General features: G+C 50.3%; 1 protein-coding gene across 1 annotated transcript in view; it reads left to right on the forward strand.

Annotated features, from left to right (window-relative positions):
* The first annotated feature begins 411 nt into the window (after positions 1 to 411).
* ccnd2a (cyclin D2, a) overlaps positions 412 to 27254 on the forward strand; it is a 137857-nt gene continuing 111014 nt past the window's right edge. Inside the window, exon 1 of the mRNA XM_049010146.1 lies at positions 412 to 588. Within this exon, the coding sequence (XP_048866103.1) occupies positions 544 to 588 (45 nt within the window). The 5' untranslated portion in view covers positions 412 to 543. The remainder of the gene's footprint in view (positions 589 to 27254) is intronic.

Here is a 27254-nt window from a genome sequence, read left to right on the forward strand (position 1 = left end):
CAGTTAAGGGATAATAATCTGTTATTTTATATTTGTTATAGTTTACAGTTTTTTTAACTTTGTACAGAGTATGAGTATTTATATAGTTATAATACAAAGTATTACTCATAGTTATTTGCACTATTATTTTCTTTACCTTACCTTTATTCCCATTGTTGCACTGAGCATGTAAAGGACAAAAGAATTTCCCTCGGGATAAATAAAGTTTTTTCTTATCTTATCCTATCTTAAGCTTGGGCTATTTAATACATTTCCCGGTCTCCCGCATTCAAAAATACATTATTTTTTTACATGGCTCCTTCTCTGCAACGCAGTGTTATTTTTATATATGTTCATTTTATAGCAACGGAATCGATGGCGATTTCGTCGCGGAATAATCCATGAGTCGGGCGACGGCTGCCATCTAGCGGCACATCCGAGGGGGACAAAGTGCAAAAGTTCAACAAAAGCTTTGGGGCGTCGCCGTCTCGTTGGCGGCGGCCAATCGGATCCCCGGCCGAAGCTTTGTAAACAAGAGAGTCGCACGCTGTCACAAAACATCCGATGGCTGGATGTCGGCGGGCGTCCAAACGTCAGCGAAACACTGGGGTAAGACAAAGTGATGCTTTCATTATATTTATCAGGCTAATGGTCGTGCTGCCCCAAACCTGGGGGATTGTTGGAAGCTGTTCGATCGTTACGCTCAGATCCACAGCAAGTACGATGCTGGCAGGCGTCCCACTATGAAAAAATGATAGATTAATATAAATCTTTATATACATATTGTTTTTTTTCTCGGTCCTTCCTGAAATTAAGATTTGTAATGAAGAGTGTTTTTTGCCTTTTTTTGTATGTGCTTTTCTTTGGTCTTTTGGGTGACTGTTCTGTCTCTTGCGCAACTGGGTCTGTACACGCAAAAGGCATTGGATCCCTATCGTAACGGCTGTGTAGTTTTTCTCGGAAAGTGAGTTTGCTTTACATGCGGATTTACGTCGCAGTGGTGATTTGTGCGGCTGGGATGGAAGATCCCATTTTAAAAGAGTCACAGAAATGATAAAGCACCGACCTTCGTGGTAATTCGTGTCGGAACAGCGTGTACAACCGGAGCGTTACGCTGTTCTTGTTGCAGGGTAACGTAACAGTGAATGTTGTTTGGTGCATAGGTATATGTGAGAATCAAAGAAAGAAAATCTCTTTACTTGCTTAGAGTGTTCGTTTTTTTACCAGAAGGCGACAGTATATTCAATATCTAACTGACAATTACAGATACAAGAAATAACTGAACTTTACTTCCACGCAGTTCCAACAGGTGTATAGAAAGACTGAAGTTTGTAGTCGATTCAGATAGTTGTTTTGGGTGAAAGATATGTCAACAACCTGCTATGTGCACTATATATATATATATATATATATATATATATATATATATATATATATATATATATATATATATATATATATATATATATATATATAACCAAGGGCTAGACCTAAAGAAAGTTCTACGCAGGAATGTTTTCTGTAATTTCACACCTGATGCGCTTTGGGGATTTTATCCCCTTTATTTGCATAAATGAACCAGGGATTATGAGGGGTGAAGGCGAGATGTGCCCCCTGTCAGTTCTCTGTAAGATAAGTGCATTTTTTATTGGCTTCCTACCTCTTTTTCATCGCAAAAGCGTTTAACGCGGCGGGTTCCCGTTCCTCCTTATCGCTGCTGTCATTCTGGCTCGGGGGGAAGCGGGAGCGCGCTCATGCCCAGCTGCAGCGGCCGTGTGCCCGAGCGGGGGCGTGCGACTAAACGGTTAATTGCGCACAGGATGTGGGTACAGCCCCCCCCTCCCCTCCAGCGCCCCACCCCCCACACCCCCAGGCCAGCTGAACAGGATTCTGAACTGAGCTGCTGCTCAAACGCAGTTTCTCCCGAAAACTAGTGCCCTCAAGCAACCTGCTGTTACGGTTCTGCAGTGTTGGATGGAAGCAGGGAATTGGACACTACGATTGGTGTCTTTTTATGATACGTGTGGCTGTAATTTCTCCAAAAAAAAAGCCAGTTTTGAAGGATTTCATTTGTTAAGCGGCTGGATAACTGTTGAACGTCATATATTAGCTGTCAGTTTTTCATTTGCTTTGTCCAATGAAAAGTAGGGAATTTAATACTGACATTGTAATGGACAGTTTTGTGTATTTTACGGACACCGTCCTCGTGTTCTTTGCTTAAGTCTTCTTCAACAGGTTGCCAAAGAACTGTTTTGTAAATTTGCCAGATTTATGATTACGATGTGAACCTCGGTAGTTTCGAATACAGCGAGAGTTTTGATCTGCAGACAGAAAATGTCATCGCTATAATTGAGTCACAGTTGCATTTTGCCTGACATTAAACCGTTAATCTGTGCTATCTGCTTATGCTTTGCAACAGAACATGCACGCAAATTCAGAAGAAAACCTTTCCATTAAGAAGACGGAAAATGTAAAATTAGTGCGAGCCCAGTAAGCTCTAGCTGAGTGGCAGAAAATTTCCCGTGTGGGATGGGTGTTCCCAAACAGGAAGTCACGCGTGCTTTCGCACATCTGCTATTCAGGTGCGTTGGGCTGGTTGGGACACACGCGAACCCAGAACTTAACCGCATGGTGTAAGAAGCATATGAGCTTACATTATCTTTATACTCCGATCAGCCATAACATTAAAACCAGCAGCCTAATATTGCACAGGTCGCCCTCGTGCTGCCGAAACAGCTCTGTCCCGTCAAGGCCTGGACTCCTCAAGACCTCTGAAGGTGTCCTGTGGTGTCTGGCACCAAGCCATTACCAGCAGATCCTGTAAGTCCTGTAAGTTGCGAGATGAGGCCTCCGTGGATCAACACATGTTTGTCCAGCACATCCCACAGATGGCCAATCGGATTGATCCCTGGGGAATTTGGAGCCCAAGTCAGCGCCTTGAACTCTTTTTCAAGTTCCCCAAACCATTCCTGAACAATTTTTTGCAGTCTGGCCTTATGCATTATCCTGCTGAAAGAGTCCATGGCCATCGGAGAATACCGTTGCCATGAAGGGTGGTACTTGGTCTGCAGCAATGTTTAGGGAGGTGGTTCGTGTCAAAGTACCATCCACATGAATGCCGGGACCCAAGGCTTCCCAGAACACTGCCCAGAGCATCGCACTCTGTCTGTCGGCTTGCCTTCTTCCCATAGTGCATCCTGGTGCCATCTCTTCCTCACGGCCATCCAAAAGGAAACATGACGCATAAGACCAGGTCCAGCTCCATGGGGTCAGCATGGACACTCTGACCGGTCTTAGGCCACACAGTCCCATAAACAGCCAGCTGCAATCCACTGTCACCTTTCTATCATAACCAGCATGACCTTTTCCAGCATTTTGTGCTGCAGTAGCTCTCCAGTGGGCTCAGAGCAGAGGGGCTCTCCCTCGCCCCCCATGCGCATCACTGAGCTTCGCTCACCCATGAACCTGTCACTGGTTCACCAGTCAGCCTTCCATAGACCACCTGTGGTAGCTACTGTCCACAAGACCTTTTTTAATAGCTTCCTCTGTGCTGCCATGATCAGTGCATGCTCCTTACCTCCTCCAGGTGTGGGATTTGCTTGTATGTATGCTACACATAGCAGGGGGGGCGAACAGCGGTCTGCTTATGCAGTTCGGAGTTTGCAGTGAGCCTGTCCCAGATATTACAGTGTTCTCCAGCCTGTTATTATTATTATTATTTTTTAATTATGAGCTACATTTGCAGTTCTAATATTTCTAGGGAACTACCAGTCATGACAGGGCAGTTCCCTTCAGTGGGGGGGGGGGTCATTTGCTGGGGGAGGCAGTAGAAGGCGTCGCGATCGCCTGGGTATGTCGTGGCGATTGGCCTGTCGATTGCGATCTACCAGTCACACGCAGAGTTACCGCCGTTCTTCAAGGCTTGAGTAGCTCGACCCCGTTTCTGCTCGGATGTTTAACTGAAGTTACTAAACAACAGAGGCCCAAACTCGCACCGTTTTGGTAATGAGCTCTGTTCACTTACAGGTCCAGACCCTCCACTTTCTCTACCCAGTTTTTTCCATCTGTGCATTGGCTGCACCGTAGGTCTGTGCTGTATGTCCAGTGACACTGACAGACCATTTTAATGGGTCTGGTTCTGTTTTTTTTTTTTTTTTTTTTTTTACGATTTTGCTAATGTTTAAGAATGAGGCAGTGCTGTGAAGGATTTATGATGGTTTTAAGGAGTTAATTTTTGACCTTCCTTTTTCTTATTACTAAAGATAAACGTCACCAGTGGCACGATGACAGAAGTGGTGTAATTTCATAGCACTGTACCACACTGCATATTGTATGTCCTGTTGTTTTTAAGCCTGAAGTAACCCTTTAGATTCATTATGTTCCTTTCCTTTGTCTGGGTAATTATTACTCGAACATGTCGGCCCTGGATTGGTTACTAGTTTGATCATGACATGTATTTGTGGAAGTTTAGTATTTAGAGTTTGCACTTATTTAATTAAAGTGGCTTCTTTTTAAGCGATTTAATACCGACCTCTCGTGGGCATATAATGTATTTACACGAAATTAATAAAATATACCAGAGATTAATTTGACCCTGGTGCATTGTTTAACATTATGAATATTCATATTCCAATCATGAAAAGTTTTGTAAAAAGTTTTTCATTTTCTGAAAGGGAAAGAAACATGGTAACTATATTCTGTTGTTTTGGTTGTAGGGCAAAGGCTAATTAAAGTTTATCGTAAAGATTCTGTGATTAATCGCTTGTGTGGAATATTGAAATACAACTTCGGTGCGTGCATTCCTTTTTATTCATTTACTACATTAGGATTATTCTTTGGCGTAATTTGCTTGGTTATAGAATATTTGTATTGTATTTCACATAGCTTGGAATTAAAAATGCGTCACCTTAAAATTTATAAAGTGAATTCGACGTGAATAGGTTATAAAATAAATATTTATATATTTGTGGCATACGATGTAGTAAATGTTTATGATCGCTAGATGGCATTAGGAGAATAGATTTTCAGCGCAGTGTCAGGAAGAGCGAGTTTGTGCCTCAAGAAAGTTTGAATGATCCTGGGACACAGAGCAGACGCCAAAAATCCCCCACCCTCGCACTCATTTTTCCCCACCCTGCTTAGTCCTAAGAACAATAAAGCACTACTCCATTTTTATAATTAATGTTCCTTCAATAGTCTACGTAAGATGCGATTTTCCGTTTTTTATTCATTTAACCCCCCTGTGAGTGCTACTCGTTTCGCGTAGAAGTGACATATTTATAACCAGAAAAAAATATTTAATGGGATATATTTTATGGTTAGCTGCAGAGGTATAAAGAAGTTGCACACGCTTGGCTTTTCTTCAGAGAATCTTACAGTCCAAAGAACACTTTGGGTTTGATTGAAGCCCCGCGAGTCTAACGCTTCCGCTGCACTTGATAGCTTTTAAATCGTGGTGCAAAATGTTCATTCCCTTAAATCTGTGTCTGTAGATTACCGTGTAAACGGTATTCTGTGTGTTAACAGAAATGTTACGTCGTAATAAAGATTATCTCTCCATAAATATACAGGGTTCGCACGGTCATGAAATCCAGGGAAAATCATGGAATTAAGAAATCACGTTTTCCAGACCTGGAAAAGTTATGGAAAAAAAATATCAGTAAGTTTTCTAAAAGTCGTGGGATTTTAGAGAACTACGTTTTTATATTACCATTCGCAGTATAACCCGTCATCGTCATTACACTTTCCGCTGTTGGAGCAGAACACGAGAGAAAATACAACCACGATACGCGGAGCACTGGCATGAAACGCGCGCTTAAAATGCCGTGTTGACATGCATCTTTATACCGCGTCAACACCGTCCAAATTCACGTGTTAAAAGGGTCTTTCAGTACCGAGATCTACCTTGGCAATGCTTTTCCATTCAAGGCAACGGGTTCAGTCTGTAATGCCTTATTATTTGATTCTGCATCGTGTCTCCTGCGTTGTTTTCTTATTACTATATGATTTAATCACAACCACGGATATCATTCGCAAACATTTCAACGAAGACGTTCGTTGTTTTGTCTGATTTGCTGAATAATGTCTGAATTAGAACGAGTGAAGTAAAAGGTAACAATCTGTGTAAATTTATAATTAAATTGTGTGTGTGTGTGTATGTGTGCGTGTTGTCAAAGTCATACATTTAGTGTGGTCTTGTGGATTAAATAAATATTTTTATATATAATAAATACTGTTAACTTGAAGAGTAGAATGTGTAAGCACCATATGAAGTGCAAATTTCAGATGGTACCAAAGAAAGACGTGAGCGTGCATGTGTGTGTGTGTGCGTGCGTGTATGTGCGTGTGTGTGCGATTGTGCGTGTGTGTGTGTGCGTGCGTGCGTGTGTATGTGCGTGTGTGTGTGTGTATGTGCGTGTGTGCACATGTGTGTGCAATTGTGTGTGTGCGATTGTGTGTGTGCGATTGTGTGTGTGTGTGTGCGATTGTGTGTGTGTGTTCTGAGATGCTGCAGGACACTTTGCAGATAAACACTTAATGTGCTACCTGTCAAATGATACTCTGCTTTGAGTACAAGCTAACAGATATATTAAGATAGAGAATGTGTAAAGTTCAATTTGGGGCACTAGACAGTGTGAAAATAAAGATGGGCGTGTGTGTGTGTGTGAGAGAAAGAAAGGGAGAGAGAGAGTCTGTGTCATTTCAGTGGTCATTGAAAGGAACATATTTAATATATAAAATAAACCCTTTCACAATGGGTATACATTCATTTCTAGCTTATAATTCCACGCAGGTGCTGACAGTTGCAACATGCCCAATGAACTTCCTTCCTGCATAAGCACCCCGCCATTATTTGTTGATTCTGACATTATTATTATGCCTTATTCAGTGTCACACATACTATAACATGTTGGGTGTACTTCAAGTGAACATGATTTCATTCTTACATTTGTGTCACGTATGTCGTGCGTATGTCACGTTAGGTTAATTATAACGCTATGCACAAATAATGTGTCTTTTAGCACAACTTACAGCTTATTAATAGTTTCTTGTTATTGCAAATGTAAGGAATAGTTTAATGACTTTCTATCTCGTGATAGCTTGAAAAGAGTCTAGTTTGGTTAATAATTGTTCAGCTCACCATTAATAGACCTGATGGAGATTAAACTATGCAACTTTTTTGACAGTGTGTGTCTGAACGAGAGAAAAGCAACATGCTTGTCTGTAAAATGATATGCAATGGATGAATGAATACATTCATATGCAAAGGATGAATGAAAGGTCATAGCAGGTGATTCCTTTACACAAAGTACATGTTTGTAATGGTGTCATGTGATGATCACAAAACAACTTAAAGCACGTTATCAGACTCAGCCAACATGTGTGGATGACATGCTTTGTTATTGGGCATCATGTCAAGCTCTGTAGCATCTATACACCAGTAACTCTTCACTTTTTTCACTAGATGGCAACATCTGCCATTTTGGCATCTCGCTGCATTCAGAGAAAAGCCCTCTGATCATCCGGAGGAACTTCACTGTCTGTTTTGTGTCCCAAGTTCTCTCACATGACATGCGGCAGCCAATGGTCAGCCTCCTTCTCAAGCAGAAGGGTAACTGTCAGAGCTGAGGTGTTTCTTAGTACCAAGAACGCAAAAATCGTACAGTCATGCTGACTTACCGCCCAAGAATGAACTCCAAACACGATGAATCAAACGGGTCTTGTTTGGTGAGGATACAAATGGCGCATCCTTTACGTCTGGGGCTGGGCGGGAAGGACATCCGGGAATTTTTACTCTCCTCTGTACTTCTGTTCTTGAGTATTGGAACTGGTCTTTGGCAGTGGAAGATGACGTAAAATTGGTATGCAAGGACATACGGTAAAGTACACATATTGAGAAACACCCCTGAAGTCACTTTGAAGTTATCTTGGTTTCTATGGTAAAATGGAGCTGGGGGGCGGGGGGAGGAGGCGCTGCTGGGGGATCTGAGGGAGGGGGCGGAGTCGAGCGTGAGAGCTTTGGGTGCTGAAACTTCCTGCCAAGGTGGTGGTGTCCTCTCTTTTGGGGAAGGTGGCTGAATATCCCTCATGGGTTTGTGGGCAATGTGGCTGGCTAACATCCAAGGTGCCTACAGCTTGCTCTAGCTAAAGAGCGCACCTCTATGCTAGCAGGGGGCACCATAAGGCCCTGGGACAGCTGTGTCTGTCTCATGGTTGGGGTCAAGATTCTGAAATGGCTCTAGGCATTATTGACGAGTACGGTGCACAGAACCGGGATCAGAATCACTTTAAGCAAGCTGAGGTGAGGTAACTTCTGAGCTCCAGGACCACCGACCCCCCTCCCTCACAGTTCAACTTACAGTCCCTGTGGGGCAACAAGATCCTCTAACTACAGGACTGTTTTCCTGAAGGCTGAAAACCTTGATTAGCAGCCCTACATTCGTTATCTGTTTGATTAATTATGCCTGCTCTGGGCAATATATGAATAGCCGTACTTGAGTTAATGTCCTTTAATTACTCAACATGCATCATAATTATTTTAGTATGAAACATGTGAAGTCGTCTGGCCACGAAGTGGAATTGCCATTGGCTCATGTTCAAAATAAAGAATTCTCCAATGAGCAAATTTACCAAGGCGTATGAATAATTTCTAGACTTCTGTTCTGTCAACAAGTGAGTGCCCTTTGTTTATTTAAATGAGGAAAAACAGGAACAGTGCCCCCCTGAGGCCACTCCTGTAAATACGCCGCCATCCAGCTTGCTCTGGGTACACGGTGCTGTGTGGTGACCCCGGAGGATCAGTTAGCCAGGCAGGGCGCCCCCTACCTGTTCGTCCTTGCGGTCTCCGAGGTCCCACCCACGTTCTCGGAGGTGGACGAAATACCGCAGAGCTTGGAGCTTGAAATGGGTCCACGAGGTCTGAGCAAACAGAGTCGGAGGGGGAGCCGAGCGGCTGAAGCAGCCCATTGAGAGAGCGTCGCCGGGGGCTGCGGCTCCACACAGGGCCCCCTCTGTGCGTGTCTCTTTAAGGCTCTTCGGCTAGTCTAGCTTCCGGCGGCTAATTGGGGCCTTCCCTCTTTGTCTCAAAAGACAAACAGCTTAATTAGGGAAGGCATTTTGGCCGGGCGCTGGTTAATTAAAATAAATAAACTAGCTTGGCGTGGTGAGGTCACAGGCTTGCATGTGTTTGGACCGTATTTTTATTTTGGAGGGCCAATCTCCCCCCGCCTCTTTTCCCTGTGTAGACGACGTGTATCCTTGTGGTGTGTTAACGGTATGCGAGTCCCTCGCTAACGCTGGGGTTTCCAGGCCATCATTAAGGAACACAGTCTCTCCTATGCCATGGAACTTTACATTATTTTATTTATGCGTTCAATTTGTTGTTATTACTATGTTGACCGTCTGATTGTCCTTTTGCACGATACCCCGAAGTAAATTATGCAGAAGCGACACATAACCAGGTAGGAAATGTACAAAACTTGTCATCCCCCCCCCAGGTAAAAATGGTGGAGTTGTGCCGGAGAGCCCATGAAGTATTTCGGGAGTACCTTAAAGGGGGTTCACTCGCAGTCTCTACATGTGTCTGTGTTTGTAAACAAGCTGAAAAACTGTCCTCATGTTCCACGGACAAACTAACACTGCAGGAAGTTTTCCAGAAACACACGTCTGCTCTGCATGCTTGGCTTTGGTTTTTAAGATACCATAACAGCCAAAGTTTTTTCATCATCTTTTAGTTGGCAAGTTAGGCACGACGTCAGAGTGAATGGGGCTGGACTCACAAGATACAGATCGTTTGGGTTGTTAAATTGCAATTTTGATTTTTGTGCAGGGTAGTATCTCCCGAATGTCTTAGGTTTGCTTGTACAAGTATGTTTGCATCTGTGTACGACCGTGTTTTTGGTTTCTGTGTGCGGCGGATTTTGGCCGGTGTTCGGCAGCCTGGGTGACGTGAGGGTAGCGCAGGGTAGACAGGGAGAAACTGTGCCGGCTGTGATAGATTCCTGAACCTGGAGAGTCCTCCCTCCTTCAGAATTGTACCCATTTGCTTTGCTTTCGGCTCAGCCAAATGCCCCCCTTGGGCGGCTTGCTCTGTGCCCTTCTTGTATCAGACTTCTATTGTATTGCCGATTCGAATCTGTGATCCCCCCCCCACCCCCCCCCCCCGTTTGCTTTCTGCTAAAAAAAGAGAAACTCCCCCTGTGCCATTATGGTAGCAGGAAAGATGGAGTTTGAGACATGAGGGGTGAAAATGAGGGTAATTAAATAAACCCACCCGGCTGCCTTTGTTTCTGCCAGAGAAATCCGATGGGCTCCAGATGTCTGCTGACTTACTGATGTCCTGCAAGATGCTATATCAGGCCATCTCAGCTGGGCACCAAGCAGCAGAAGGTCAGCGGGGAGGCCCAGATTGTGTCCTCCTCACTGGGAGGCCCAAGTTGTGTCCTCCTCGATCGGAGGTCCAGGCTGTGTCTTCCTCCCTAGGAGAACCAAGTTGTGTCCTCCTCGCTGGGAGGTTCAGGTTGTGTCTTCCTCCTTAGGAGAACCAAGTTGTGTCCTCCTCGCTGGGAGGTCCAGGTTGTGTCTTCCTTCCTGGGAGGTTCAGGTTGTGTCCTCCTCGCTGGGAGGTCCAGGTTGTGTCTTCCTACCTGGGAGAACCAGGTTGTGTCCTTCTCGCTGGGAGGCCCAGGTTGTGTCCTCCTCGATGGGAGGTGCAATTTGTGTCCTCCTCGCTAGGAGGTCCAGGTTGTGTCCTCTTCACTGTGAGCTTCTGTGTGATGGATGCTGTTTCAGGGTGACATTATATGTCCTTAGGTTCTTGATGTTTCGTCCAAAGTAAAAATATCTTTGGTTAAGATTTAGGAACTGTGCTGCTACCAAGATTGAGCTTCAAGCAGACAATAGGAGATGTCTGGGAGTCTGGGGCTGACAGGAAAGCGGCCAAGTTCATAGCTAGAGGGACAGCCAAGGGGGATAAATGAGAATGGGGGGGGGTGGTTTGCCATAGAAGCATTGATTGCTCCAACCTGTGGCTGTCTCTTACATCTTGCCAGGCAGCACCACCTTCTGATGGGGGTGTGGGCAGGGTGTAGCCAAGTGAGGGCAGGCAAGGATGGGGTGAGTGAAGGGTGTAGCCGAGTAAGGGTGGGATGTGGGTAGGTGTGGGGATGGTGTAGCCGAGCGAGGGTGGGGAGTAGGCAGGGTGTAGCTGGGTGAGGGCAGGGTGTGGGTGGATGGGGGCAAGGTGTGGGCTGGGTTTAGTCAAGCAAGAGTGGGGTGTGGGCGGGATGTAGCTGAGCAAAGGAAGGCTTGTGGGTCGGGTGAGGGCGGAGTGTGGGCAGGGTGTAGTCGAGCGAGGGTGGGATGTGGGTGGGGTGTGGGTAGGGTGTAGTCCAGTAAGAGTGAGGTGTGGGTGGGCAGGGTGTAGTCAAGTGAGAGCGGGGTGTGGGCAGGGTGTAGTCGAGCGAGAGTGGGGTGTGGGCAGGGTGTAGTCAAGTGAGAGCGGGGTGTGGGCAGGGTGTAGTCAAGTGAGAGCGGGGTGTGAGCAGGGTGTAGTCGAGCGAGAGTGGGATGTGGGCAGGGTGTAGTTGAGCAAGGGCAGGGTGTGGGCAAGTGAGGGTGGGATGTGGGCAGGGTGTAATCGAGTGAGAGCGGGGTGTGGGCAGGGTGTAGTCGAGCGAGAGCGGGGTGTGGGCAAGAGAGGGTGGGATGTGGGCATGGTGTAGTCGAGAGAGAGCGGGGTGTGGGCAAGTGAGGGTGGGATGTGGACAGGGTGTAATCGAGTGAGAGCGGGGTGTGGGCAGGGTGTAGTTGATCGAGAGCGGGGTGTGGGCAGGGTATAGTCGAGCAAGAGCGGGGTGTGGGCAGGGTGTAGTCGATCGAGAGTGGGGTGTGGGCAGGGTGTAGTCGAACGAGAGTGGAGTGTGGACAGGATGTAGCTGAGCAAGGGCAGGGCGAGGGCGGGGTGTGGGCAGGGTGTAGTCGAGTGAGAGCGGGGTGTGGGCAGGGTGTAATCGAGTGAGAGCGGGGTGTGGGCAGGGTGTAGTCCAGCGAGAGTGGGATGTGGGCAGGGTGTAGTTGAGCAAGCGCAGGGCGTGGGCAAGTGAGGGTGGGATGTGGGCAGGGTGTAATCGAGTGAGAGCGGGGTGTGGGCAGGATGTAGTCAAGTGAGAGTGGGGTGTGGGCAGGGTGTAGTCGAGCGAGAGTGGGATGTGGGCAGGGTGTAGTTGAGCAAGGGCAGGGCGTGGGCAAGTGAGGTTGGGATGTGGGCAGGGTGTAATCGAGTGAGAGCGGGGTGTGGGCAGGGTGTAGTTGAGCGAGAGCGGGGTGTGGGCAAGAGAGGGTGGGATGTAGGCATGGTGTAGTCGAGAGAGAGCGGGGTGTGGGCAAGTGAGGGTGGGATGTGGGCAGGGTGTAATCGAGCGAGAGCGGGGTGTGGGCAGGGTGTAGTCAAGCGAGAGCGGGGTGTGGGCGGAGTGTAATCGAGCGAGAGTGGGGTGTGGGCAGGGTGTAGTCAAGCGAGAGCGGGGTGTGGGCAGGGTGTAGTCCAGCGAGAGCGGGGTGTGGGCAAGTGAGGGTGGGGTGTGGGCAGGGTGTAGTCGAGCGAGAACGGGGTGTGGGCAGGGTGTAGTCAAGCGAGAGCGGGGTGTGGGCAGGGTGTAGTCCAGCGAGAGCGGGGTGTGGGCAAGTGAGGGTGGGGTGTGGGCAGGGTGTAGTCGAGCGAGAACGGGGTGTGGGCAGGGTGTAATCGAGTGAGAACGGGGTGTTGGCAGGGTGTAATCGAGTGAGAGCGGGGTGTGGGCAGGGTGTAGTCGAGCAAGAGTGGGGTGTGGGCAAGTGAGGGTGGGGTGTGGGCAGGGTGTAGTCGAGCGAGAGCGGGGTGTGGGCAGGGTGTAATCGAGTGAGAGCGGGGTGTGGGCAGGGTGTAGTCGAGCAAGAACGGGGTGTGGGCAAGTGAGGCTGGGATGTGGGTAGGGTGTAGTCGAGCGAAAGCAGGGTGTGGGCAGGGTGTGGGCAAGTGAGGCTGGGATGTGGGCAGGGTGTAGTCGAGCGAAAGCAGGGTGTGGGCAGGGTGTGGGCAAGTGAGGCTGGGATGTGGGCAGGGTGTAGTCGAGGGAGAGCAGGGTGTGGGCAAGTGAGGCTGGGATGTGGGCAGGGTGTAGTCGAGCGAAAGCAGGGTGTGGGCAGGGTGTGGGCAAGTGAGGCTGGGATGTGGGCAGGGTGTAGTCGAGGGAGAGCAGGGTGTGGGCAAGTGAGGCTGGGATGTGGGTAGGGTGTAGTCGAGCGAGAGCAGGGTGTGGGCAAGTGAGGCTGGGATGTGGGCAGGGTGTAGTCGAGGGAGAGCAGGGTGTGGGCAAGTGAGGCTGGGGTGTGGGCAGGGTGTAGTCGAGCGAGAGCAGGGTGTGGGCAGGGTGTGACCAGGCGTGGGCTTCGGTTAGGCAGCTGGTTGTGCACGTGGATATTTTCCTGAGGCCTAACCGGGGATGGCAGGGACAGGGAGTCTCAAATGCTGTCTGCCATTGACATGCACAAGCACACGCACCCGACAGGCGGCTCCCAGAAACAGCCACCGCCTTTGTTGGCTGCTCGCTGGATCTCACACACAGTTAATATGGACTTTTCCCACTGGCTCTGCCAACAGGCTGAAGTCATTTAATGAAGTAGGCCTGAGTGTGCAGGGCCCTGCTCTCTTTCCCTCTCTCTCGCTCCCTCTCTCTCTTGCTCTCTCTCTCCTCTGTCACTCTCTCATTCTCTCTCTCTCACTTGCTCATGCACTCTGACAGAATGGAAAATGACTCTGGTGCATGGGGCAGGACGGGGGGCCCTGCCACCCAGCACCCACCCCCCCAGTTTACAGCACAGGGGCCAGACGGGGGCTTATGTAGCACGTCTGCATAATCAAAACATGCCTCTGTATGCTGGCCAGGCAGAAGTGGGGCCCAGTGGCGCCCCCCGCAGGGGTCAGGCGCCGGGGTCGCGTCACCTCGGGCCCCTTTGTGCGCGTGTCACTTGGGCGCCGTTCACCTTGGGTCCCCGTGACCCCTGCCCCCCCCCCACCGCCTTTTTCCCAGCATTCTCACAAGTGTGTCCCGCGTGCGGGATGTTCTGCTGTCTTGCCAAATATATCTTGGTTCACACGGCTTCCCCTGGCGCCGGCCAGGTCCCCTCCATTTAGGCAGCCATTGATGCACTGAGGAATCGGAGGAGAGAGTTTCCGGGTCTCTCTGCACGTTTATCCGGGTCCTGTCTGCCTTCCAGTAACATGCTGCCTTTTCAGCACCGTGCGTGAGGCTCCGGAGAATGTGCCAGATCTCATGTTTGGTGGTTTGGGGCTAAATTTCCTCTTTGCTATGCATGCAAAGCACTCTTTAAAATCTCTGACCATCTTGAGTGGACCCTGACAAACAGGAATACTGTGTCTCCCTGTCCTGATGCACAGGAATGCTGTGCCCCTCTGTCCTGATGCACAGGAACACTGTGTCCCTCCATCCTGACGCACAGGAACACTGTGTCCCTCCGTCCTGACGCATAGGAACACTGTGTCCCTCTGTCCAGACGCACAGGAACGCTGTGCCCCTCTGTCCTGACGCACAGGAACACTGTGTCCCTCTGTCCTGATGCACAGGAACGCTGTGTCCCTCTGTCCAGACACACAGGAACAAAGTGTCCCTCTGTCCTGACGCACAGGAACACTGTGTCCCTCTGTCCTCAAGCACAGGAACACTGTATCCTTCCATCCTGACGCACAGGAACACCGTGTCCCTCTGTCCTGATGCACAGGAACACCGTGTCCCTCTGTCCAGATGCACAGGAATACTGTGTCCTTCTGTCCAGACACACAGGAACACTCTTTCCCTCTCTCCAGACACACAGGAACACTGTGTCCCTCTGTCCTGATGCACAGGAACGCTGTGTCCCTCTGTCCAGACACACAGGAACAAAGTGTCCCTCTGTCCTGACGCACAGGAACACTGTGTCCCTCTGTCCAGTCGAACAGGAACACTGTGTCCCTCTGTCCTGACGCACAGGAACACTGAGTCTCCCTGTCCTGACGCACAGGAACACTGTGTCCCTCTGTCCTCAAGCACAGGAACACTGTATCCTTCCATCCTGACGCACAGGAACACCGTGTCCCTCTGTCCTGATGCACAGGAACACCGTGTCCCTCTGTCCAGATGCACAGGAACACTGTGTCCCTCTGTCCAGACGCACAGGAACAATATGTCCCTCTGTCCTGATGCACAGGAACACTGTGTTCTTCTGTCCAGACACACAGGAATACTGTGTCCCTCTGTCCAGACACACAGGAACACTCTGTCCCTCTCTCCAGACACACAGGAACACTGTGTCCCTCTGTCCTGATGCACAGGAACAATGTGTCCCTCTGTCCTGACGCAGAGGAATACTGTGTCCCTCTGTCCAGACACACAGGAACACTGTGTCCCTCTGTCCTGATGCACAGGGACACTGTGTCCCTCTGTCCGGATGCACAGGAATACTGTGTCACTCTGTCCAGAATCCTGAATTTTCCTCGATGCTATTTTTTTATTCATGCATTTGCGGGATATTTGTTATTTTAATTTTTCCCTGCTCTGAAAAATGAGATTCAGTTTATTTATTCGACTGGTGGGGGGGCAATCCCTGCCCGCCAACAGCGTGTTGCTGAGCAGACAGACGCGGTCCTCCTTTCCGGGCTTTTCCGAGACGATGCCTGTGACCGCTGGCCGCCAGGCGCCCCTGTCATCGGCAAAATTATTATGCTAATGAATACGCGGCGTTTCCCGGTGTGTCCTGTAGAGGCGTTACCACGGAGACGGGGGGAGGATGGGGGGCCACAGCCCCCGAGTGTCCCTAGTTGCCACGTCCATCGTGGATGATGGATGACGCCGGCAGATGTGGGAGAACGTGCCGGAATCTCGCGCTTCGCTTCTCATGGCTTTTCCCCGTGTGGCTGACGCCTTGCAGGCGGTCTGCACCGGCGGTGCCCCCTTGCCTGTCTACCAGCCTGACCTCCACACCCCAGTCTGTCCCCATTCCCCCCCATGTCCGCCGTATAGATGCGCGACTCACCCAGGGGGGCGGGACGTCAATCTCGAGGTCAGGGGGTGCTCTGGCTCCATGGCTTACAAAGGGGAAGCGGCTGTCCCCAATCTTGTGGAAATGACACGCTTGGATCACCTCGGGCCAAGCCTTATCCCTACCCTGGATAGTCCTGGCTCAATCAAGCACTTCGGGGCCTTTGGTGTCTGCAGATCTGCCGGCAAGGATTTCCACTGACGCGGCAGGGGAATGGATACCCTGGCAGATTCAAGGGGCCAAATGCTTTTCAGGGGTCCTTAAAAACTTCAGTAATATGTCATGCCATGTGTATTAGCTTTATCCAGCAGAAGGGGGTCCTCGAGAGGGGTCCTTGTCCCGCACACGCCTGTTTGTGTGTGTGTGAGGAAGAGGCAGGACATCAAAGGGGGGATCTGAGCATGCCTGCCTGGTGTTCCTCTGACGGCTGTTAATTAGCGCCAAGCGCCAACTGTGGTCACAGTGCCAGCTTGGATGAAAAGAGAGAAGAAGGGAAGGAGAGAGGGGCAGGAGAGAAGTGGGGGAGATATGGGGTTAAGAGAGAGGGAGAGAGGGGCAAGAAAGAGGTAGAGAGGAGATGGGACAAGAGAGAGGGAGATAGGGAGACGGGGCAAGAAGGAAGGAGAGAGGGAGGGGAGGAGAGAGGGACAAGAGAGAAGGAGAAAGGGAGGGGAGGAGAGAGAAGGGGGCAAGAGAGAAGGAGGGAGGGAGGGGAGGAGAGAGAGAGGGGCAAGAGAGAAGGAGGGAGGCAGGGGAGGAGAGAGAGAGGGGCAAGAGAGAAGGAGAGAGGGAGGGGAGGAGAGAGAGAGCGGCAAGAGAGAAGGAGAGAGGGAGGGGAGGAGAGAGAGAGCGGCAAGAGAGAAGGAGAGAGGGAGAGGAGGAGAGAGAAGGGGGCAAGAGAGAAGGAGAGAGGGAGAGGAGGAGAGAGAAGGGGGCAAGAGAGAAGGAGAGAGGGAGGGGAGGAGAGAGAGAGCGGCAAGAGAGAAGGAGAGAGGGAGAGGAGGAGAGAGAAGGGGGCAAGAGAGAAGGAGAGAGGGGGGGAGGAGAGAGGCAAGAGAGGAGGGAGGGAGGGAGGGGAAGAGAAAAGGGCAGAAAGCTGAAACGTTTTCCAAAAGTGAGGAATTCTCTGCGGCTTCACAGGTGTGACTGAGCAGGATGCGCGAGTGACCTCTGACCTGTGAGCTCTCAGTGGCTGCATTGAGCGGTTCGCGCTACAGATGCTTCTGTTTACATGCCGGGGTGACCGGGCTGTGGGTGGTTTGAATCCTGTTGAGTTGACAGTGAGCACACATCAGCTTTCATCTGGGGCATGCCAGACTCACAGTCCTCAGTGCGTGTTTGTTTACAGTTTGTTTACAGTGTCTGTCAATGTTTTTACAGAAAAAAGTCTGCTGGAAATGTTATCTTAACTCTTACTAAACAGGCAGCTTAGTAACACGACTTTTGTAAGTCTTGGTTTTGTAGCTTAATACTGAATATTATTAAATATTACATTAGTTAGCCAATGCTTTTACTCAAACCCGTGTTAACCAGAAAAATAACTTAGCCGACCCTGCCGTCCCCACAAGATCAAAAATAACAGGTTTTTATCACATTGTGGGGACATTTACACAATGTAATATATACATGACCACACACACACACACAGTTATGTCAATGCTGCTGGATCTTAAACCCATAACCACCTCCAAGGGAGTAAACAGAGACACAGAGTAAGTCCCCTGTCCTGTGGGGGCCTTAGGTTGGGGTCGGCCTGGTGTCTCCTTTATTGTCATGCCGACGGGTCTGGGGTGCCAGTTGCCGTGTGGCACCGTTCAGGATGCCACTCGCTGGCTACAGCACTTGCCTGCTGCCTGGCACTCCTGCCCTTCCTGTCCCCCTGTCCAGACACAGCTCAGCTCCTCCAGACCCGCTCTCTGCACCCATCAGGGGTGCAGGGGAAGGGGTGATTTTTTTACGTAGTCCGTATGCTAGTCTTTCAGTGACAAGCCATCCGATCACAAGTTGGCCATGGTGTGTCGGAACCCTTTGTGCAAACTTGGTCTCTTCCCAAATCCCGCCTGCTCAGAGCCTATAAATGACACCTCCGCCGACTGATAGGGTGGTTATGTAACGCCACTCTCCAATGCAGCGTCGGCCCTCGCCATGCCTGACTACGAGAATGTGCCACTTACTGTATAAGGCCATTGACTCTGCTCTTTGCAATTTTTTTCCCCGTCAGCCCCCCCATTCTGCGGTGCCCCTGCCAAGTCCGACCACCGGCCTGTTTCCCTCTGTAATGAATACCAATGGCTCGCCTCTGGGATGCAGGAGACACCTCAAGAGTTTATTTACCTTCGAGCCGTCGGCTGTCCTGCTCGTGACTGACACGTTTGGGACAGTTTGTGTGGTGTTTATGTTTTTGGGGGACACTCGAGGAGCCCAGCTGTGTGCCCCCCCCCCCCCTTACTGTGAACCTCATGTGACTCCAGGCCAATCAGCCCCTGCCTTCCTGGGTCTGCCATGAAAGGCACTTGAGCAAAGGATTGTGGGATATGCACCTGCCTGCGTTTGACTCCGCCCTCCCATTTATGACAGGTCTGGTGTCCCCCTAGTACTGAGCCCGAATGCTGCATTAGGATTCCCCTTCTCTCAAGCCTGTGCTGAGTGGCCATTTTGCATTTGATTCGGTGTTTTGAGCGTCCCAGGTCAAGCCCTTTGTGCAAGTTACATGGTCACATCCCACTCTGTTTGTGTGTGTGTGTGTGTGTGTGTGTGTGTGTATGTGTGTGTGTGTGTGTGGGGGGGGGGTCGTCTCTTAATTTTGCAGTAGCATGTGTCCTGCATTGGACGTCTAAGCTCCACCCCTTCCCCTTATACCATATGCTGCTTAGGATTGGCTCCAGTCCCCCCACCCCCCCAACCACATTGGAAGGCCCCCCCCCCGCACACTGCAGGGAGTCGGCTCTGTTACTCATTAAAAAACATCATTCTGCCATTTCTTCAACTCTACCAGTTTCTTCCATAGTGCCGCCCGATAATCCCTGGTATTGCCCAACTGGGGGCGCTGTCCTGCTGACTAAGGTTACTGGTCAGGGGACAGCCTGAGGGGGTTCCCTCTGCCGTCACCTGAAGCCCCCCGCCCTGAGTCATGTCCCTGCCAGCCCTGCTCTGCCCCCTTCAGGTCCTGGGGATTTGGTGTTTTTATTGCCTGCTTTTTAATGAGCTGCTGCAGTCTCGTGGACATTAAGGCAGGTCCTGCTTCTCTGAAGCTCCTCTACGGGCTTTTCTAACTGGCTGCTTATTAAGGCTGTTCAGCGCTTCAGTGAAACTTCCTTCGTTGCTCAGAGTCGCCGTCGTTCTTTGAAGATCTCGCTTGTTTCCGTACCTGCATGCTGCAAGAATTCGTGTTGCATTTTGACGCATTTCCTGCACGAGCATGGCTTGAATAGATGTTTCCCGCAATGACTGCTGTCCATTTAGATGCTTCCTTCTGCTATTAATGAAGTGAGGTTTAATTTGCCTTTTGCACAAGTACAGCTACATTCTTACACATATCCCACCATGCTCTCCTTTAAGAGAGACATACACATATATACCATTGAGAGAGAAGCCTGGGGTTTTAGCACAGTATCAGCCATTTTTAAGGCACCCCTGGAATATTTTGGGGTGATACGAGCTCGAGAGTCTAATGGACAAGTGACTCTTCTGCCGAGGACGGGATTCGATTTCCTTCTTTGAATAATGTGTAATGATCCCCTCAGGAAATCAACAGTCATGCCTCAGTGTCTGGAAGTGCTGTATTAGGTTTTGGATAGACTGTCCTTCTTTGACATCAAACATCTGGTAACCGTGTCTTCATGGGGGTAACAGAGCCCTTCATTTAGGCATCATGCCGTGAGGAGGTCTGCACCATCTTAAAGCGACCGCGTAAGACTTACTGAAGCGATGCTGGGACGAGAAGGGAGACGGCGGTAAAGACCTTCGGGGCAGACATGACCCGGGCTAAAACCCCCGGATCAGGGACAGCGCTAAGAAGTCGGTCTGCGTCGAGCCTGGCACATCTCTCGCTTTCCCACGATGTTCTTGGCACATCTTTGCCCAGGGACAGCCCAGCTGTTTCCGGCTGTAACCCATCGATAGTAGCAGCTACGCGTTTCTCGGTTCCAGTAGCGACCTGCCTTCCGCACTCGGACACACGTGACGACTTCCCACGGCTCGGCCCCGGATTCCCGAGAAGTTCAGACACCTTCCCCCAGAAGGTGACACTGAAACTTCAGTCACTTTGGGTCGTGCTTTTTGAGCCTGTCAGAGTGCAGCGGAGCAGTAGTAAAGGTTAGCTCAGCCGGGTCCTGCTCCGTCTGAAGGATGTTCCGCTGTTTCAGAGTTAGCCAGAGATTGACGGTGATGTAGAATACACCGCAAAGAAGGGAACTCCCAGTGAGGCCTGCAGACGTATTATACCATCTGAAAAAAAAGTCATTATTGACCTACAACTTGGGCCCCTTGGCTGCAGCCTTGGTCAGGACGTTGGCTGTGTATCATTCATTGCAGGATGTTTGATGTGTGCACGCTAACACACATGTGATGCCAGAATGAAGCTGTAGGTCAGTCGATGGTCATGGTGGCCGTTTTATCCCGGAGTGGAGGTGGGGGTTGCTGAGGAATGGGGGGGGCTCTATCTAGGAATCTCTCAGCAGGTCGTAGGAAGGGTGTTGTTATATGGCGGGGGGGGGGGGGGGGGGGGGCACTACAGAGATAAATAAACGCAGAACAGACCCCCAGCAGTAATCATACTGGGGGTAGATGATAGTGGCTTAAGATGAATCCTTTTGTTGAGATGTAAAGACCAACCCAGTGTCACTGTCTGGTTCTCAGTGTTACATAACTCTCTGCCATTAATGACCCTTTTACTAGCAGCAAAACTGCACTGAAATTTCAGTGGAACTTCTTGATTGCAGCCGAATCTTTATTTAACGTCGCACATTTTCCTGCTGCTGTCGTTTACACCTCAGCTGATGATGTCACTTTCTTTTGTGTCCTTCTTGAACCCGAATCGGTGCTCATGAGCCGAACCCCGAAGCGTTCACGCCCTTTAGTGGAAATGCACTGGGTGTCTGCGTCGGGTTAATGTGTGTGACGACACCCCAAAAGCACGAGAGTAAAAACAAACGGCAATGAAACAAAAACTGTGCAATTACAGTGCGGCCTTTATATTCAGCTCTGTTCCCTCTCAGCTCTGTTCCCTCTCAGCTATGTTCCGTCTCAGCTATGTTCCATCTCAGCTATGTTCCGTCTCAGCTATGTTCCGTCTCAGCCATGTTCCCTCTCTGCTCTGTTCCCTCTCGGCTCTGTTCCCTCTCAGCTCTGCTCCCTCTCAGCTCTGCTCCCTCTCGGCTCTGTTCCCTCTCAGCTCTGCTCCCTCTCAGCTCTGCTCCCTCTCGGCTATGTTCCCTCTCAGCTCTGCTCCCTCTCGGCTCTGCTCCCTCTCGGCTATGTTCCCTCTCAGCTCTGTTCCCTCTCAGCTCTGTTCCCTCTCAGCTATGCTCCCTCTCGGCCATGTTCCCTCTCTGCTCTGTTCCCTCTCGGCTCTGTTCCCTCTCAGCTCTGCTCCCTCTCGGCTCTGCTCCCTCTCGGCTATGTTCCCTCTCGGCTATGTTCCCTCTCAGCTATGCTCCCTCTCGGCTCTGTTCCCTCTCAGCTCTGTTCCCTCTCGGCTCTGTTCCCTCTCAGCTCTGCTCCCTCTTGGCTCTGTTCCCTCTCGGCTCTGTTCCCTCTCAGCTCTGTTCCCTCTCGGCTATGTTCCCTCTCGGCCATGTTCCCTCTCGGCTCTGTTCCCTCTCAGCTATATTCCCTCTCAGCTATGCTCCCTCTCAGCTATATTCCCTCTCGGCTCTGTTCCCTCTCAGCTATATTCCCTCTCGGCCATGTTCCCTCTCGGCTCTGCTCCCTTTCGGCCATGTTCCCTCTCGGCTCTGTTCCCTCTCGGCTATATTCCCTCTCGGCTCTGTTCCCTCTCGGCTCTGCTCCCTCTCGGCCATGTTCCCTCTCAGCTATGCTCCCTCTTGGCTTTGTTCCCTCTCGGCTCTGTTCCCTCTCAGCTATGCTCCCTCTCGGCTCTGTTCCCTCTCAGCTATGCTCCCTCTTGGCTTTGTTCCCTCTTGGCTCTGTTCCCTCTCAGCTCTGCTCCCTCTCAGCTCTGCTCCCTCTCAGCTATGCTCCCTCTTAGCTCTGTTCCCTCTCAGCTCTGTTCCCTCTCGGCTATGTTCCCTCTCGGCCATGTTCCCTCTCGGCTCTGTTCCCTCTCAGCTATATTCCCTCTCAGCTATGCTCCCTCTCAGCTATATTCCCTCTCGGCTCTGTTCCCTCTCAGCTATATTCCCTCTCGGCCATGTTCCCTCTCGGCTCTGCTCCCTTTCGGCCATGTTCCCTCTCGGCTCTGTTCCCTCTCGGCTATATTCCCTCTCGGCTCTGTTCCCTCTCGGCTCTGCTCCCTCTCGGCCATGTTCCCTCTCGGCTCTGTTCCCTCTCAGCTATGCTCCCTCTTGGCTTTGTTCCCTCTCGGCTCTGTTCCCTCTCAGCTATGCTCCCTCTCGGCTCTGTTCCCTCTCGGCTATGTTCCCTCTCAGCTATGCTCCCTCTCGGCTCTGTTCCCTCTCGGGTCTGTTCCCTCTCAGCTATGCTCCCTCTCGGCTCTGTTCCCTCTCAGCTATGCTCCCTCTCAGATCTGTTCCCTCTCATGTCCTGCGTCGCCGGGGTGTCATAAATGAACGGTGGTCTTCGCTCAGCTCTTTCAATTGGGCTCAGCCTTGCCCCCCCTGTCCCCCGTCCTGTGCCCTCCTACCCCTGCTGCCCCCCTTCTCCTGTCTGACTCATCTCCATCCAAGGCAGCAGATGCTCTCAGTGTAGCACTGAGTAATGTCTGCAGCCCCCCCACAACTCGGTGAGTGTTTAGTCAGGGCTGGCGGGTGTTGGGTTTATGGGACAAGACCGAACATTGAGGAGGATGTGGTCAGTTAGAGCAGACCAGCATCTTTCTGGCCTGTTTTGGGGAAGTGAGCACCTCCTAGTGTTCAGACAAGAGACCCCTGAATTTCCCAGCCCACTGCTGGCGAAGCGAGATGCCTGTCTGAGCAGGAGCCACATTCAAAAAGGCACTTCAGGGACCCCTTAGTGTAGTGACTGTTTGTGGCCAATAGGGGGCCCCATGCAAGTATGAGTCCTAAAAGCCACCCCCGTGCTGTCATATATATCACATGTCTGCTCCTGTTAGGGTGAGGGGTCGCGGGTCACAGCGAATCACAAGCAACGGGCTGCTTTTGTGGACTTTTCTGCTTCTTGACTTGAGATGGCAGCGTTTCAGCCTGATTAGATTATCACTCGTTTCCTGGCACTGTGTCCCTCCACCGACCCATTTGTCCCGTCTGCCTTAGAGGAACTAAAGCCTCTCGCTTTTCACTTTAGCCTGCCCCCCCCCCCAAAATTCTCCTCTCAGGTCTGTCGAGGTCCGACTTCCTGTTACATAACTTGCTGAAAGTCTGTGATGTCACTCTCTGTCCGGTTTCCCGGCCTGCTTACAGCCACTGCAGGCACTGGTGTGAGGCAGGGCCAGCATTCAGGGACCAGAGGAGTCTCCCCCCACCCCTCACTGGACATACAGTAACACATTCAAGCAAAGATCCCCCCCCCCCCCCAACTTCTCCTTGCTGGCTGCTGTTTCTGGAATGGGGAAACCCTTTTCTTGACAGCAGCTGTTCCAGGGTCAGTCCTCATCTGTTTCCAGCCAAATGTACCCAACTCACAGTACAGTACAGAGTTACAGTTTATGTATGCTTCCAGGGATTTGAACCCACACCCTTTGCATAATCAACTCAATGCTCTACTTGTTGAGCAATAGGAGTTGAACAACTGAGTTGAAATGTTACTGTATGTGTCATGGAGGGCATTAAAAAAATAAAAAGAGGCATGATTTTCCATGGGGGGTGGGTGCCTGGGCACGGAGGTGGGGACGGCCCTATGGTGGGCTGTGCATCACCGCCTGTAAACCTGTCAGCCAGGAACATTGAGGAGTTCTGTGCTGCAGTGTCCCTGCTGGGCACTGGGCCGCCTCACAGCTGCAACTGGAAGAAATGTCTGTGGATTTCACAGCGAGCGGAACCCAGAATGCCTGCGTCACACACAGTCACACACATACGCACAGACAGACAGACACACACACACAGTCACACACATACGCACAGACAGACAGACACACACACACAGTCACACACATACGCACAGACAGACAGACACACACACACAGTCACACACATACGCACAGACAGACAGACACACACACACAGTCACACACACAGAAAGACAGACAGACACACACACACAGTCACACACACACACACACATGCAGTCATACACACACACATGCAGTCACACACACACACACGCACACAGACACACACACAGACAGACACACACACACATACACAGAAAGACAGACAGACACACGCACACACACACAGACAGACACAATGACAGACAGACACACACATACACAGAGACACTCACAGACACACAGACAGACAGACAGACACTCACAGAAAGACACAGACAGACACACTGACAGACACACACACTGAAATATGCTCTATGCTTCTCCATGATATAATTTTTCAGCCCAACTTAGGGACTCTTGTTTGTGGTCGTTCCCACGTGCAGGAGCCACACGGTCATTAATGTGTAATTATGCGTCTGGGTGACATAATCCGCTGCCCCTTTAACCTGAGGGCTTCATCTGAGCCATCATATCATCACAGTCTAGTGAAAAACAAGTACCTCCAAAATCGTATTTCAGGAGCATGAAAAAACACATTTTCTTAGAAGCTTCTTTAGAAAATAAACCTGGAATGAAAAAACAAGTCGCCCTTCGTACCACAAACAGGAACCTTTACACAGCTGTCAGGGAACAGTTTAGTGTTTTAAATGGACTTACGTGGATCGTTGTATGGGAGGTAAATATGTCAGTGTCAACCAGAAATTGATTAATGATGGATTATATTCACAATTTACAATGATGTCACTTATCTAGCGATCTAGTTATGAATGTTAAGATGTTAAAATCAGGGATATAAAGTAATCCATACAAACCATCGTCGTGAATATAAACATTAACTGGAACAAATGGAAATATTCGTTAAATAGATTCATAAAACTTCATAAACATCTTTTCACTGGCCAATTAGATGTCAAATTTGTTCAATAGACAGAGGAGGATGGACACATTCCATCCAGAGTAAATGGTTAAAATAGTCAAAAAGTGGACATATGTGGTTTTCATTGAGTCACAACAATATATTATTTTACCTTCCTATAGGCTGTTGCTAAGTGACGATGTTTCTGTTCACTTGGATCGACCCGGCCGGACCACTGAGAGGAAAACAGGATGCAGGTCAGCCTCTGGGGACAAAATTAGTGTGGAAGTTTGCGCTCAGCAGGAGGACAGGAGGAACGATTCGAAAAGACAGGATCGGAAAAGGAACTAATCGCCCGTGTGCGGGGGACGTTTTCACTGCCGAGGACCAGATGGTCTGGGTGGGAGACGCAGGGAGTCTGCGCTCTTTGTCTTTCTGTTCATCGCGAAACTATACAAATGACCTTCCCTGGGAGTTGTGGGCCTTGCGCTCTGGACTGGACCCTTCGGGGAAATAAGCATGGAAGACAGTAGGTAGCACATGGATGCCATACCAAAGGCTCCAGACCAGACCAAGCTTTCATTCCTTGACCGCATTGAATCACTCCTGGATGCCTTGTGCTTTCAGAAGACCCATTTCCTCTGAGCGGGGGAGGTGCAGGAAGAAGCCTGCTTCTCTTATGTTCTGAAGGTTTATGGTTCACGGCAACGACTGATCGTAAGATCCCACTGTTTACAGTCATGGGCAGCGTGCAGACTTTGAAGCAGTCATTCCCCTTCGGTCTGTAGTGCTTAGCGGCACGTGTGCAGTCCCGGTCCTACTGGTGTAGCTCCTCATGACATACACAGGGACCAAATGCAGTTTGTACAGTTTCATAGCAAGGGAGCTTGACAACGCTTTGATGGTGGTCTGTGTTTGCATGCGGCCATTGGCAAAGGGGGTTTCCATGCATGAAGCATATTTCTCCAGCTTTCCTACTGTCTCTGTCATTGGAGACAGAGATTATCCATTATAGGCTTCCCTTTGTTCAAGGATGGCTGTAAAGAAAGGGTCCGGCCTTTGTCATGTGGCGTTAGCGGTGTGTATTTGCTGTCTATCGCCATTAGATGGCACTGCTGCACGCAGTTTTGTCGTATATTTTCACAGTTTCGACAGTTTCGTTGGAGCTACTCTCGCTGTGTTCTGCTCTCCTCTGATGTAAATGAGGGATCAAAACGTGGAACAAGAAGTCTCATACTTATATACATATATCTCAGATTCATGTGGCCAGACAGGATCTGTTACGATTTATCGTGTAACTTTTAGACACTTAATTTATGGTTTGGGTTTATGTCTTATCCGCAGTTTATGAGCAGTCCAGTCCGTGTGTCAGTTTATCATGTGGCCGTTACGCGCAGTGACAGTGAGATCACAGGACGGCCGCCTCTGCCGCCTGTCCAATCACACACTCCCACTCCCCTGGGGTCTGCTGGGCACGGTCAGAGCAGAATCTCACTGAGAGATAAGAGACAGTAGACATTCATTCATGAAGTCAGTTTGGGGCACACTGGCGACATCATTAATGGGATTTAGCTGGGGGAAAGGGGTGAGACTGTGGAATGCAATGATGGATGGATGGATGGATGGATGGTAATTTGGTGGTGCCGCCCTCAGGGCTGTCGAGGGCAGTTCTCGGGTGTTTGGGATGTGGGTCAGAGATGTAGCGCCATGGCCTGGGTTCTATGATACATTTGAGTGGCGGCTGCATTGGAGAGTTTCTGCTGGGGAGGGGACGAGGGGGGGTTGCCATTCAAGAACAGGAGTGCAGTGTCCGAGGGCACATCTGCACATCTGCAGACAGAGAGACAGCTGCACGGGTGCACACAGCCCCGCTCTGTGAAGGCTCCCCTGTGCCCCCCCCTCCATCACCACAGGGCTCCGATGCTGGCATCCAGCTCCCCCCCCCCTCCCCATGAGCCGATTCCACAGCAGGGCAGCGTCAGGCGAGACCGGAGTCACAAAGTCCCACGTCCCGCCCTTGAAAGGTGAGGGGGACAA

Source organism: Brienomyrus brachyistius, chromosome 1, assembly GCF_023856365.1.
Source record: "Brienomyrus brachyistius isolate T26 chromosome 1, BBRACH_0.4, whole genome shotgun sequence".
Lineage (NCBI taxonomy): Eukaryota > Metazoa > Chordata > Actinopteri > Osteoglossiformes > Mormyridae > Brienomyrus > Brienomyrus brachyistius.